This window comes from Nyctibius grandis, chromosome 11, assembly GCF_013368605.1.
Source record: "Nyctibius grandis isolate bNycGra1 chromosome 11, bNycGra1.pri, whole genome shotgun sequence".
NCBI lineage: Eukaryota > Metazoa > Chordata > Aves > Nyctibiiformes > Nyctibiidae > Nyctibius > Nyctibius grandis.
Window position 1 is genome coordinate 18,295,436 of NC_090668.1, and position 12,893 is coordinate 18,308,328.

Consider the following 12,893-nt stretch of genomic DNA (forward strand, 5'->3'; position numbering starts at 1 on the left):
ACACCACCATTGCCGACAGCCCATCTGTGACAGCTCTTCACTAGTGGAGACACAAGCTCACATGGTGCTGTTTGAAGGGGGGGTTTATTAAACTACACCATGCCTAGCACAAACTTCTGTAAAATTTCTTGTAAAATTCCTGTACTTAAGGTACAACTCCATTCCAGTGTTGGAAATGTTTTTAATGCAGTGCAGAGGTTTCATGCCAAGGTTACAGGACTTGGGTGTTTATTCCAAGAACAAACCAAAAACATCTTGAAAGCACATTTCAAATACACACTGTGCATCTTGAGAAGACAGATTTACTCAAGTGTTCTGTAGTGCTGGTAATGTGCCGGTATTAAAATGTTCATCTGCTAATGTCGAGCTGACGACACAAAATACAAAGCTTCGCTAGTTATTCCAACTGAGAAGCAGATCAACCACCCTGATAACACAGAACCAATGCCAAAGCAAAGAAAGACGTCACGCAATTCTTAAGCGTCAGAGAAAGGTGGATTTCCAGTCTAAATGCAAGCCTATATATCAAGACCATATATTCTTTCCATATTCTTAACTCCGAGAAATACACACAAGCCAGGCCAAAGGAAGTTTATTAGATCGCTTTGAGAGCAATACGTGTGGAAGCAGAACTGCCCGATGCTGATGTGCCTCGCTGCCGGCGCCCACAGCACTGCAAGGCAGGTTTCCTCCTGGCACAGACATGTTTCCTACCGTATAACCGGGGGCCAGAAGAGTTGTTGCTTCAGAACAGGCGGTGGTAAAGGGAGCGTGTGAATTCCAAAGGCAGCTGCTTTTCTTGTACCTTTTCTTCTTTCAGTCCCTCAGATACCAGAAGATACAAACAGCATTGGTGTGTATCCCACTGTGAAATCTGCAGCGTCTCCTCTCTGCTTGGCCCACAAGTATCACTGTCAGATGAAAGGCAGATCAGAGGGGAGAGCAGGTAGCAGAGAGAAAAGGACACTTTTAGGAAAAGGAGGAGAGAGAACAGAAAGAGGGAAGAGGGAGGAGCCAAACTGAGAAGAATTGGAGAATAGGCAAGTGGCAGCAAAGAGGAAAGCAAACTGAGAAACACCCACAGAAGAGGCGACGCTGCTGCTCTTCCATGCTCTGTGCTGTGTAAGAGGAAGTTTAGCAAATGCTCTGAGGAAATACAGGATCTTTGACCCATAAAAAGGCAGACCATTACCAAAACTTGCCCGAAAGAGTTATTTATTCCCTCTTTTACTATAAAAACCACATGCTTCATAGACTGCGGTTAAGCCATTTTTGCAAGTGCAAGATACTTCATTTATTACTGGGTCTTGCAAATTACTTTCCGTAGCTATCTGATAGAGGAAGCTCCTTCTGCTGCGTAGTGTTTATATGCTAAATGTAGTGCTTTATCTACTAATTGCCATCCATAGCTTTTTAAGAGCATTCAGAATTTTAAAGGATGTAGCCAGCTTTGATTAAAAATTTAATGTTTTAAATAAAGCCACACAATCTCATTTATTTCACAAATGCTTGAAAGCAGCAGCAAGTCACCAAGTGAAATTTCAGCTGCAGATCAGTACCATCTGGAGAGGAATTAGTTGTACTTTAGTGTACTGTTAAGTCGGGTGATAAGCAGCACTGGCTGAAGTTACCATGGTACTGCATAAACTACTCAACCTTTAAGTTCTATGGATGACAAGGGTGGCTGAATGGTTGAGGCACAGACTCTGACCTGACAAGACACGCAGTCTTAATCAAAAGAAAGTTACTGAGCACCCTCACAAGACAATAAAAGACCAATTCCTCCTACCCCCAAACAGGGATCATTTACGAGTCTGTTGATCTGCTAAGGAGCATGTGGAAGGTGGTTGTGGCAGCGTTCAACGCTGAAGTCTATGGATTTCAAACCTCAGAAGGACACCTCACTGGAGAAACCATCTCAAGAACCATTCTCTCACCTAACTTCAAGGAAGTCTGTGCAGCGCTGTCACATACTGGATCACAAACCCCAGAGCTGTATTTCCTAGAACCAGAATCACATGCGTGGATCCACAGCCCAGTCACTGGCCACATCTGTTTCACCTGTAGGTCTGCACCCAACTTAAGGACATTGTCACAAATGACCCCAACTCCTGCATGCGAGTGACACACTGCACAACTCCCTGTGCAGAATGTATCAGTGCACAAGGCAGAAAGCTTCTGGAAACTGATAGTTACAGGGAAAAAGTAGATCAGAAGTTAGCTGGCACTGGGATACAGACGATCTCTGTGGGTAAGTACACTGTAAGTAAAGGAACCACCAATGGAAGGTCCCCATGAAAATAAAGCAAGAGAAATCCAAATTACAGATGCCAGTGACAGCCACAGGGGCTCCGATTTTTTTAAATTTTATTTAATCAAAGTTAAGACGTGGATAAACATAAATACAGCACAGGTACTTCAGATCATTCTTCATATTTGTGTACAGACAGACTGATGGATGTAATCCCAATGAAACCTGCAGTCAATGAAGTGCATACAGCCTTCCCCCCACACACACAAAAACAAAACCCAATTAAAAAAAAAAAAAGGAAAAAACCAAACAAAACCACGCAGACAATCTCAGCACACACTCTCATTACAAATGATTCATACATAAATAGGTAGAGGGTGCAAACAAGCTAATATGCGAACATGTATAACCTCTCGTTAATGGGGAAAAAAAAAAACAGAAGCAGCCATAATGATTAAAATACATTCAGTTACTGATAACTAGTTGTGCCATACAAGGCATTATCAAAAAAAGGAAATTGTGCTGCAGAGAAAAGCTATATACAACAAGAAAATAAACTGCAAAGTTAACGCATGCATGTTTTATCCTGGAAAAGCACAGCCCTCCAATATTTTCTCCACATTTGTTATAAAAGCCCTCTGCACTCAACTAAAATTAAAATGATCTTAAAGGATAATACTTGTAAAGTTTACTTAAGTCTTCAGCCACAGAAAACTGCAATGAAAATAAATGTTCAGAGTCATTTTCAAAACAAAAAACAAAACCAAAAAAAAAATCTATTCATCTGATGACATGCATGATTAAAAGGTCTAGGCAAGATACACTGCTCTACATTCCTGATGACTAAGGAAAAAAGCTCAAGTCAATTTCATCTGCAGACGGTCAGAGGATTTTTTTATCCCAGCAGAAGCAGCAGTTCAGATCTTCTGGATCTTTTCCCCAACAACTACAGGATTCTCTTTTCTGATTTTCTCAGCAGCATCAGCTTTGTAATTGTAAGAGCAACTGTGTACGTCTGAATAACGGTGCATACCACAGTAAACGTTTCCACACCGACACTCAAACCCTGTGGACGGAAATATTAGCTTAGACATTTCAGCGTTCCTAATTATACTGGTTTGTTTTAAATCCTGAATGTGTTCACTCACTAGCAATACATCTCAGTCACCAGTGTCAATCAGCCAAAGAGCCTCTGCTGCAGAAAGCATAAGAATCACAAATAATACATTTTTAAGTGGGCACAGTAAGATTTGACTTGATCATTCCTTCCTACCACATGATACACTAGCACAAAACACATCCCTAGAGACCTCCTGCTCTTTTTCTTTGTTTATGAATCTTCACCCTGCAGAGCTCAAGTTTTCTTAGGCCCTTCCACTGAACCACTGCAAAGCTGGTTAGTGAACAGCAGCAAACTATCATCCAGTTCCTCAGCTAAGCAGACTTCCAAGAGGAAGTATTTGGAATTATGAATTTCACTTAAAGACAGGAAGCTGAAAAACAAAATAATACATGAATGACTAAAATCTAGTAAGAGCTGAAATCACCTTTAGCCAAGTTTTATTTCAAGCCCCATTTTCCCCTTAGGAGAACCTTTCAAAGGTCCAAAGCCTAAACAAGTGTCTCTAAGAAAAGTAAAATCAGAATTTCTTACCAGTAAGTCCAACCTTCTTCCTGCACATGAAACAACGATTCTTCTTCTGTTTTGGCTTGTCAAGCGACTTGTCTTGCTCTTCAGGTGTAGGCTCTGCATTCTCTGACACTGAAGCTAACATTAAAAAAAGTTAATAAGAACAATGGAAAAAAAAAAGGTCTGTCTCTCTCCCCTTCCTCTGTTTAAGTCATACAATAATCTAAAGCCCATGTTGTAAATTTAGTTTCTGGGGTTACCCATTTTGCCGCAGCTGTCTGAGGTGTAATGGACAGTAGTGGCACTGGAACTCCCTCCTCAGTGTTTCACAACAATCTCTACCACTGTCACGCTGCTGCTCTTGCACACCTGGAAAAAGCCTACACAGGGACGAGTCGCTACCTGGGGTGAGACACCATTAGTTCCAGATACAGACTTACAGGGAGGAAGTACATTATCCTGAAACCCAGAAGGGAGCAGGTAAACACCTAGATTTAAAGACACTTTTGCTAAGACAACTTTCAGCCTACTTTAATATTCTTTCACATGTGAAAGAGACAGGTTACAGGTTGTGTGGGAGAATATAAACAAGTAATAGTAGTATTTGCCTGACCCAGGTAAAAATAGAAATTGGCTGGTTTTCCTCCAGTATTTGCACATTCCTTACATTACAAAACAGAAATAGAAGCCAAAAAACCCAACTTCATTTCAAGAAGGGCTAAGAGCCAATCTCTGCCTACCAGCCATTGCTAGATCACAGCAGGACAACTCTCCAGTGAGTAAGGTACACAGAAACTAGGAGTATTTGCAGCAAAGAGGCAAAGAATGAAATCAAGCTCCAGCTGGGAGGAGTGTCAATGGAAGCAGAGCTAGAACCAATGCTGTAAAGAAGGGAATACAACAGCAAGCCCAGACGTTTGTCAGGAAAAAAGCTGCAGGCACCTCTGTGCAGCTGGACTTGTGTTAGGGAGAGACTGTCAGATGCAGCTCTGTGCTAGTTCTACGCCAGCCGACTGCTATTGTCCATGACAATTCTGGTGGGGTTTTTTCCTGTGCTGCTATTCTGATGATTTTTTTTTTTTAAAAGGAAAGGGCACTTTCCACTTTTGCAATGTATAAAAACATTGCAGTCTGTACCAGGCAACATGAATGGGCAGTAAAATACCTGACCACCAGCAAAGACTTTGCCTGAGTGGACAGTTTATTCCAAAGGTTAATCTAGAAAAATAGACTGTTATACATGGTTTATTATATCCCTTAAAACTCACCATCTATGTTACAGCTTTTCTGTGTCCTGAAATTTATAAGACTTGATAGCTTGAAAAAAAAGTTCAATGGCTTTAAATGGCCGTTAAAAGGGCACATTTCTGAGTGGACATATAACATCCAAAGGTTTGCAAGATAAGAATCAAAAGCAGTAAGGATTAAATACGCGAGATAAGTATCAGAAGTGCTAAGACTTACTCAAGTGAACTCCTGCAGTGTTACACAGAACAGACACTGCAGTGTTTATTAATTCATTATGAAAGCTTTATGCCATGAATTACCATTTAGCAGCTAACATTCTCAAATTTGCTTTTCCTGTTGTAACAAAATCCAGTTACCTCAATGCAAGTTTTGCTAAAAGACTCTAACTATCAGCCAAATTTAGGAAAAACTGGCACTATTCCCTGCATAACAAGGCTCTCTAATACATACATACTCACATTTTCTTTTGCATATGGCTCTCACATTAAAAAGGTTTAAAAATATTTAAGGGCTGCTGCTCACTCTAGAACTGAGTGGGAAGATTCTTCTACTGCTGCCACGAGTCACTTTGTATCTACTGTAGTAACCATGAATTTTAGATCTCAATTTGCTTTTTCATAGAAGTCAGAGACTTGACTCAAAATCCTCTCTGATAATCATGACTATCCCAACCACTAAGCCACCGTTAGATGACAAAATGCCAGTGTTCAGTGCTGTGTCTATAAGCTAGCTGTGATGAACGCACTAGAAAAAAGCCAGGTAAAGTGTAATACCACCCAGTTTGGAGCTAATACCACCCAGTTTGGAGCTCACAGGAAACATGTTGCAGCCACTCCCAGCTGCTGTACTTTGTCTGGATTACAGGATGCTGCTGCCTGCTTTGCTTGAACCGATTCCCTCCCTTCCCCGAGCCCCAGCTCTGCCTTTAGTCGGAGAACAAAACTACTGGCAGCACCAGTACAAGCTGCCCACTAACCAAATAGGAATAAAGCATGAACACGCACTCATTTTTCTGGAGCTGACAAGCTGGGCTGCCCGCTAGAAGTTCCCTGTTTTACAGAGCACATTCTTAGCTGATCAAAACAAGCAGAGTCTGGATTTCCTCCTAAAGGCAGGAGCTTTGCTACTGCTTTGCTTGTGCCAGCCCTGCTTGAACTTCAGCGTACTCCGACAGACCGTGAAACAGCAGCCGTCAGATAAAGCACACTCCAGTCCCTGCATCCCTGCAGGCACAACACAGAACTCCCTGCGTTCACTGCAAGACTCCTGACACCTCATCTGTTCTCTTTACCTACTCTGGACGTTTTACATTTATCACCCCTGTATTAGCAGGCAGAGCTTCTCAAACAAAAAGGTTCCTTATTCCCACAGGAAGAGTATTAACAGCTACATTTACCTCTTAAGTGCACCTGACCAGACACCTAGGAAGGAGGATACTCACTCCTCCAGAGGAAGGAAATGTGAAGTTAATCCTAAACCGAAGATCACTACCTTCCTAACATTTTAACACTAAACTGCAGTAATCAGCCTAAAATACACTGTTTTAGTGTTAGGAAGAGGCAAATTAAATAGATTTAAAACTAAATTCTGTAGGTAGGTGTGCTTTTATTTAATTTTTCTCATGAACGTTCCCTCTCACCCTGGAGCATTCAACCAGTAAATCAGGATATCTTATGTTATTTTCTACACGTGTCATAATTGTACTCCACCTCTGAGCCTCTGGTACTGTCACAAAAATCTGAAGTATCCATCAATTCCTTTCCAGTTCTGTGTACAGAGCTAGCCTTGATAAGGTCCACTGAAGTTGACGCCATTAGTTCAACAGCATTCACCTTAGGTCCAGGTTATCTACACATAAAATTCTGTAGCAACTTAATTGTTCTAATATAATTTTTTTTCAATTTAGTCAGCCATGACTGACTTTTTAAACTGTTATACCTCACAAAAATCCTAGATGAGTGCAAAACCAGGTGACCTCATTGAAAAGAACAGCCATGCATCTTTTAGCTAGCTAGTTAGCATTTAGATTTTTCACAATGCTAACCACACCATATTACATGACCGATTGCAATTTGCGATGCTAATATATGGACGTCTCCAATTTAGCATGAAGCTTGAAAACCAGAGTGGCTGTTTTGGTTCTCCGAAGTTTTCAGCCTCAAAGAGGCTAAAAGCTCACCTGTTAATACAAATTATACTTTTAGCCCTACGTTCTTGAGTTGTGAGAGCTCCATAATGTATGTCATGGAGTGCTCCTGCCTTCCATGACAAGTTTCATTTACCTTTAAAAACCTCCCTGAAATATAAAGCATGAATCCTAACCTGGATGGTTTTAAACTCATTAATCCTAGAGAAGTGAAGCACCTCTTCACCTGCTTGCAGGCTTGCCGGGAGGCAGTCCCATTAATCCTCTGGCTAACAAATAAGGAATCCTGACTGGCTAATCCTAACAGGGTTGTAATGTTGACCAAAAGGTACAACAGTCCATGAGGCAATCTAAAATGAGTTAGAAAGATGCTCAAAATAGAAGAAACCTGCTACAAAAGCTGGATTGTACCTTAATATGTTTCATTTTAGGTCATCGTTAATGGTATGTTCACAATATTTAAGAACATTAAACTTAAAAAAAGGTATCTATTAGCCACTACCTAGTGTCTGGGCTTTTTGCAGTGTTCAGTACCTACAAGCATTATGACACAATCACTAAACGTAAAATCTAGATTTATTAACATATTCTATAGTTTTCCTCTATTTCTTTTGCAATGCATAAATCCAGTGAAGACAAAGAAATCTGAACTGCTCTTTGGGATTTTTATCTCTTTGTAGTGTTAGCTGGTCTGCAAACAGCAAGGGCTGTGTGCATACAGCACAAGTCCCATTTATCTGTGTGCTTTAAAAAATAATAATGGTAATCCAAGAAAGCCTAACGATTCACCTAATCTCTCATTCATTGTTACTGTAGCCTAGTAAATTTTGTTAAATGGCAATTTAAGGGTACCTCAACTACATCACACTACAATAGACTAACTTATTTATACAAGTAGCACAAAACAATTTGCTCCAGAACAGACATTCCAACGAAGCAAGATTAGCAGACATAATTTCTTTTTTTCCTCCCCTACATCAACAGAAGTAGCACTATAAGCTCTTCAGTCTGCAACCAACTCCCACACTTCCGTGACTTTTTTCTTTTGTAAATGCTACAAAGCCAGACAATACTAAGTACCTTTAATTCACACATTTCTATTACATTCCTGTCAGCAGCCTGAAATTCAAATTGTGAATGATGTGGGGGAAAAAAAACAAACCAAAAACCTTTAGGATGCACAACAGTGACAACAATTTGATGAAATGCACTTAGCATCCATTATAAGCTGCTTTTTTTTTTTTTTTTTTTTTTTTTTTTTTTACAAACTTACACTTTCAAAGCAAAATACTTTAAAACTAGAAACACTTAAATTTCCTATGATTTTGAGTTAAGGGATAGCACAGAAGCAATTCTTCAGAAAATGAGGCTGACCCTGCCACATGAGTTATAAATAGGGATTGTAATTTAGAACTGCAATTACATGGCGGTGGTGTTCTTAGTTTAGAAATCACTATGGTACAAAGAAAAGGACATAGCTGAGTACTCTAAACACCTGATATAGGTTGATCCTTGAAATGCACACTGGAAAATGCAAATACACCCCTGAAATCAAAGCTTCTAGTTGAGAAACCTATCTTATCTTCTCATAGATAGAATTAGCTGTGGAGGTGGAGAATTAGAAGTAGCATAAATTTATCCATATGGGTAAGAAGAGAGACATTCCTCTGAAAATTTGCTGGGAGAAGTCTTTTCACAGGCCCAAGTCACCTCACAGTACAAGCATCAAAGATTATTTTAAAATAGAGCACTGCCCCCTGCCTCCCAGTGAAAAGACAGTAGATGCTGCAAACCTAGAGTTTCAGTTTACAGCTAAGCCAAGCAAGTAAGATACACATGTAAACAGAGAGACCAATTCAGGCACTGGATGGAAGACGAAGAATCATGAGACTAACAGGAATACAGGAAAAAAAAAAAAAGACAGGGTAGTAGAAGATCATCGTACAGAAGTTGCCTTTATATTCTCTGATATATGCCACATCCATGTCAGTGTAAATCTGCAGTGCAATAATATTTATATGCCCGAGGTGTTCTGTTTCTGTGGTTCCCAGAAAGGGATGTATCTGCAGAGGAGCTGGGTTAGAGCTGGCATGCAGCACATCCCGGGTTCCCCATACTGCAGAACAGGGATGAAAGTAGATCTGTATGTGTACTAAGATCTATCAGCTAAAAATCTAGCTGGAAAACCCACCTCTGCTGTGCAAACATATAGATCTTAAGAAGCATAAACCTTTTCAGCACTTGCTCTGCTCTCAAGCTGGGTAAGGTCAGACATCATTGATCGGTATTAAGAGCATACCTTGTGTGCTTTGCCAAAGCCAAGGCAACAAGGGCTCCTGGCTCCAGAAAACAAACTAAATAGCAGATATTAGAATGTATGTCTAGACTATATCTTTCTAAGAGTAAACATATTTCTAATAATTGATATCTCAAAGGCAAGTACAAAATGGCATTAGCGTTAAAACCTTTTCTCTGATTTTTACAGCTACTGCTTGTGTGACCAAGGAGGTGGCCTCACTCAGCACAGTAGCTGAATAATGACTCTTCTGTTCCACCCTACAAAAAGGGAGAGCTCAGGTTTAGAAAAGTATCTGAAAAGCAGAACTTGGATATGAGAGGTACAATGGAAGAACTTTATATTTAGCATCTTTAAGTGGAACTACATGTTGCATCTGTCGAAAACCCAAACTCCTATGTTTAGCCTAGTCTACAGAAACATAACTCTACCCACTAAAGCCTTAGCTGTGTCAGCAGAAGTAAAGGCAGAATACTTACTGACTTACCTTTAAATATCTTTTATAATGTCTACAGATTACAAATCTGAGCAAATCTTGTACACTACCTGGCATTTTTGCCTTTTCTTAAGAAATACTATTAAAAACTCTTTAGTTTTAAGCTCTGCAAGCCTGCACATAAAAAAAAAAAAAAAAATCGAAGAGAAAAAAAACTTTACGTTGTACCAGCAATAAGGATTTTAGGCCAATATAGTTAAAATCACCCACTCAGCCATTTTCCTTCAAGCAATGAGATTTTGTGGTTTGGCAATTTTGTATTTGATAAAGTGAATTTCAGTGGGTCAGAATATTATACCACTACAGTTCATAGGTGAAAGGTTCTTTTATAGGTGTTTCATGTTTATACAAGATACTAACACTGTTCTTCTAATAGCTATGTCATAACACTCTCTATCACAAATATGCTTATAAACTTCTATGATATTTGCTGCACATGACTACTCTGAAAAGTAACAGATCCTCAAAACTCTACTTACCTGTAATAGCTGCGGCATAAAGACAGAACAGTATATTGATTTACGATGTGCATTTCCAACCCCAATTAACACACTTGTTACAGCAGATATTGAAATCGCCAGTTAAACTTAAAAGTTTTCAGTGTAAGACTTGCCTTTTAAGAAAACAAAGTTCATCCTTATTTTGCCTTCTGATTTCACAGAATATTTGGGTTGGAGAATAAGCCGTCTCTTGAACAGGAGTATATTAAGAACAGTCAAAGTTTTAAAAATATTATTCATAAGTTTTGTCTCTGAAAATTAGACACCAACCTTGTAAGTCTTCTGTCTCAGGTACTGTTTTGTCCACAGCCGTACTATCCGGTTGGGATGATGCTACAGATTCTGTTAAAAGTGACTGACTTGACACAGGGCTGGAGGGGAAAAAAAAAGTTGTTATTTTTATGAGGCATGTCCATGTTCTATGGAGCATTCCTGAAAGAAATACATTAGAGTATGTCTTGATGAAAGAGTATGCCAAAACTTTTCACTCTGAAGTTGTTTCTGTAACCATTTAAAAATGCCACAGTGTCTAAGAATACTGGACAACCTGAACTGGTGAAAAAGTTAAACATTTTTGCATTCATATTGAATGTAATAAACCAGTTCAACTATAAGGAGGGAAAAAATATTTTAGGGTAGTCTGGCATACCAGCCTGCCACACAGAAGCAACAATGTAACATTAAATAGGCAAGGATTTTTGTAACCTAAGTCGGCAAGATAATTGTAGAGGAGCTACTTTTGGTGTCCTAGTGATACGAACAAGAAAATTGCAGCATGCCAGTGTTCCCAGTAATAAAGCACCTGCAGTTCTACACAGAATCCCTTAGATTTTCGCAGTGTAAAGTGCTGCTGGCCAAACTTCCCATCCCTGTCAGCCCTACTGCTAAAATCACACAATGGCTAGACAGTTATGGGAGAGAGATTCGGTACCAGCAGTCACTTGCAGCCAAACTGCTCATCCTGCAGCTCTACTATGGAACAAGATAGAGCTAAGTCCCAAGCGAGAGGAGCACTAATTTTTGCCCAATTTGTTTCTTCCTTTCTACTTAGGGATTCAATCTGAATCCAAGAAATTGGATTATCCAGCAGTCCACGAACCAGCAAAGCCCTACCAGTAGTCCATGACACAACAAGAGCATGGGAGCTGCAATTTTAATTGCCAAGAATTGCACGTAGGTCTTGAACTGCAGGTTTGATCACTTACAAAAAGGCACTGTCAATTTACTAGATGTTTCTTCAGAGTATCATAATGCTGAGGTATTACCAGAGATTGAACTTGAATCCCTGCTTTTATTTTGGAAAAACAAATGAGTAACACTGATTTTTTTGAAATGCATGTCTGAGAGCAACCATCCACTCATTTCTCCTGTAACCAGTAATCAAGCTAGTGATCAGAGAGAGGCTTTTTTCCTCTTTCATGGTATTATAAAGGTTGTGTGAGAAAACAAACTGAAGGCGCTGTAATTGGTTAACCTCTGTGCACTGAGCTGGATGAATTTTTTGGGGTTTTGGTTTTGTTTGGTTTTTTGTTTGTTTGTTTTTTTAAACACATACCAGAAGAGTTGTATAAGGTTAAGATATCTATTTTCTACCCCAATTAGAAATCCCAGAATGGAAAGACCACGTATAGCATCAAGCATGGCACCTAGCGCTCAGTTCACATGCAGGATCCAAGCACGAGGTAACACCTCCTATAAAAAGCTAAGGAGCAGAAAACACAGTCTGAACAGAATCAGTCAACAATAACTGATGAAATCACCCTCAGCCTGTGTTTTACTACATTCTGATTTTTAAAGGAAAGTCGGAATGAATATTACTGCAAGTTGGCTTCCATTGCATAACACACATTTTTCACTCAAAAAATTTCCAAAGCACTTAAGTCGCTGTTGGTTGTGTCATGCTAAACTGAAACACAGCCACTAAATATAAACAAATATTTAGCTTTTACAAATGGAGAGCAGTTAGTAAGTCTGAGTGAGTTACGAGAGGAGATTATGTCTCCTTGAATAATCCAGTTGGAAATTACTTGTTTAATAAGAAATCATTTCAATGGCACAACTTGTACAAAGATTCAGGTATCTTTCCCTTCTTCTAGTACACTCCACTTTCTGCAAAGCAACTATTTTGTTAACACATTATCATACATTTATTTACAAGAGCTCCAGTCATCAGCTTTCTGCCACTTTACAAAATCCTCAAATTTCTAAGATTAAGAGAGCTCTCCTTTGGTATATGTACAACCAACCTCATGTTGTGGAGCCAGAAGACTAGCCAGACAAATCTCTGTTGAACAGCATGAAACTGGCAATGCTCCTATTTGAGGCT

At 39.6% G+C, this 12,893-nt stretch overlaps 1 protein-coding gene across 6 annotated transcripts in view; it reads right to left on the reverse strand.

The window, feature by feature from the left end:
• Window positions 1-576: 576 nt before the first annotated feature.
• Window positions 577-12,893, reverse strand: part of ZFAND6 (zinc finger AN1-type containing 6) — a 39,775-nt gene continuing 27,458 nt past the window's right edge. For 5 of the 6 annotated variants that reach the window (XM_068410537.1, XM_068410536.1, XM_068410535.1 and 2 more), the window contains 3 exons: window positions 10,838-10,938; window positions 3,906-4,019; window positions 2,322-3,317 (listed from right to left, as the gene is read on the reverse strand). In XM_068410537.1, the coding sequence (XP_068266638.1) occupies window positions 3,169-3,317; window positions 3,906-4,019; window positions 10,838-10,938 (364 nt within the window). In that variant the 3' untranslated portion in view covers window positions 2,322-3,168. Of the gene's footprint in view, window positions 912-2,321; window positions 3,318-3,905; window positions 4,020-10,837; window positions 10,939-12,893 lie in introns of those variants that run through there. The other variant, XM_068410539.1, reaches the window with a different exon arrangement.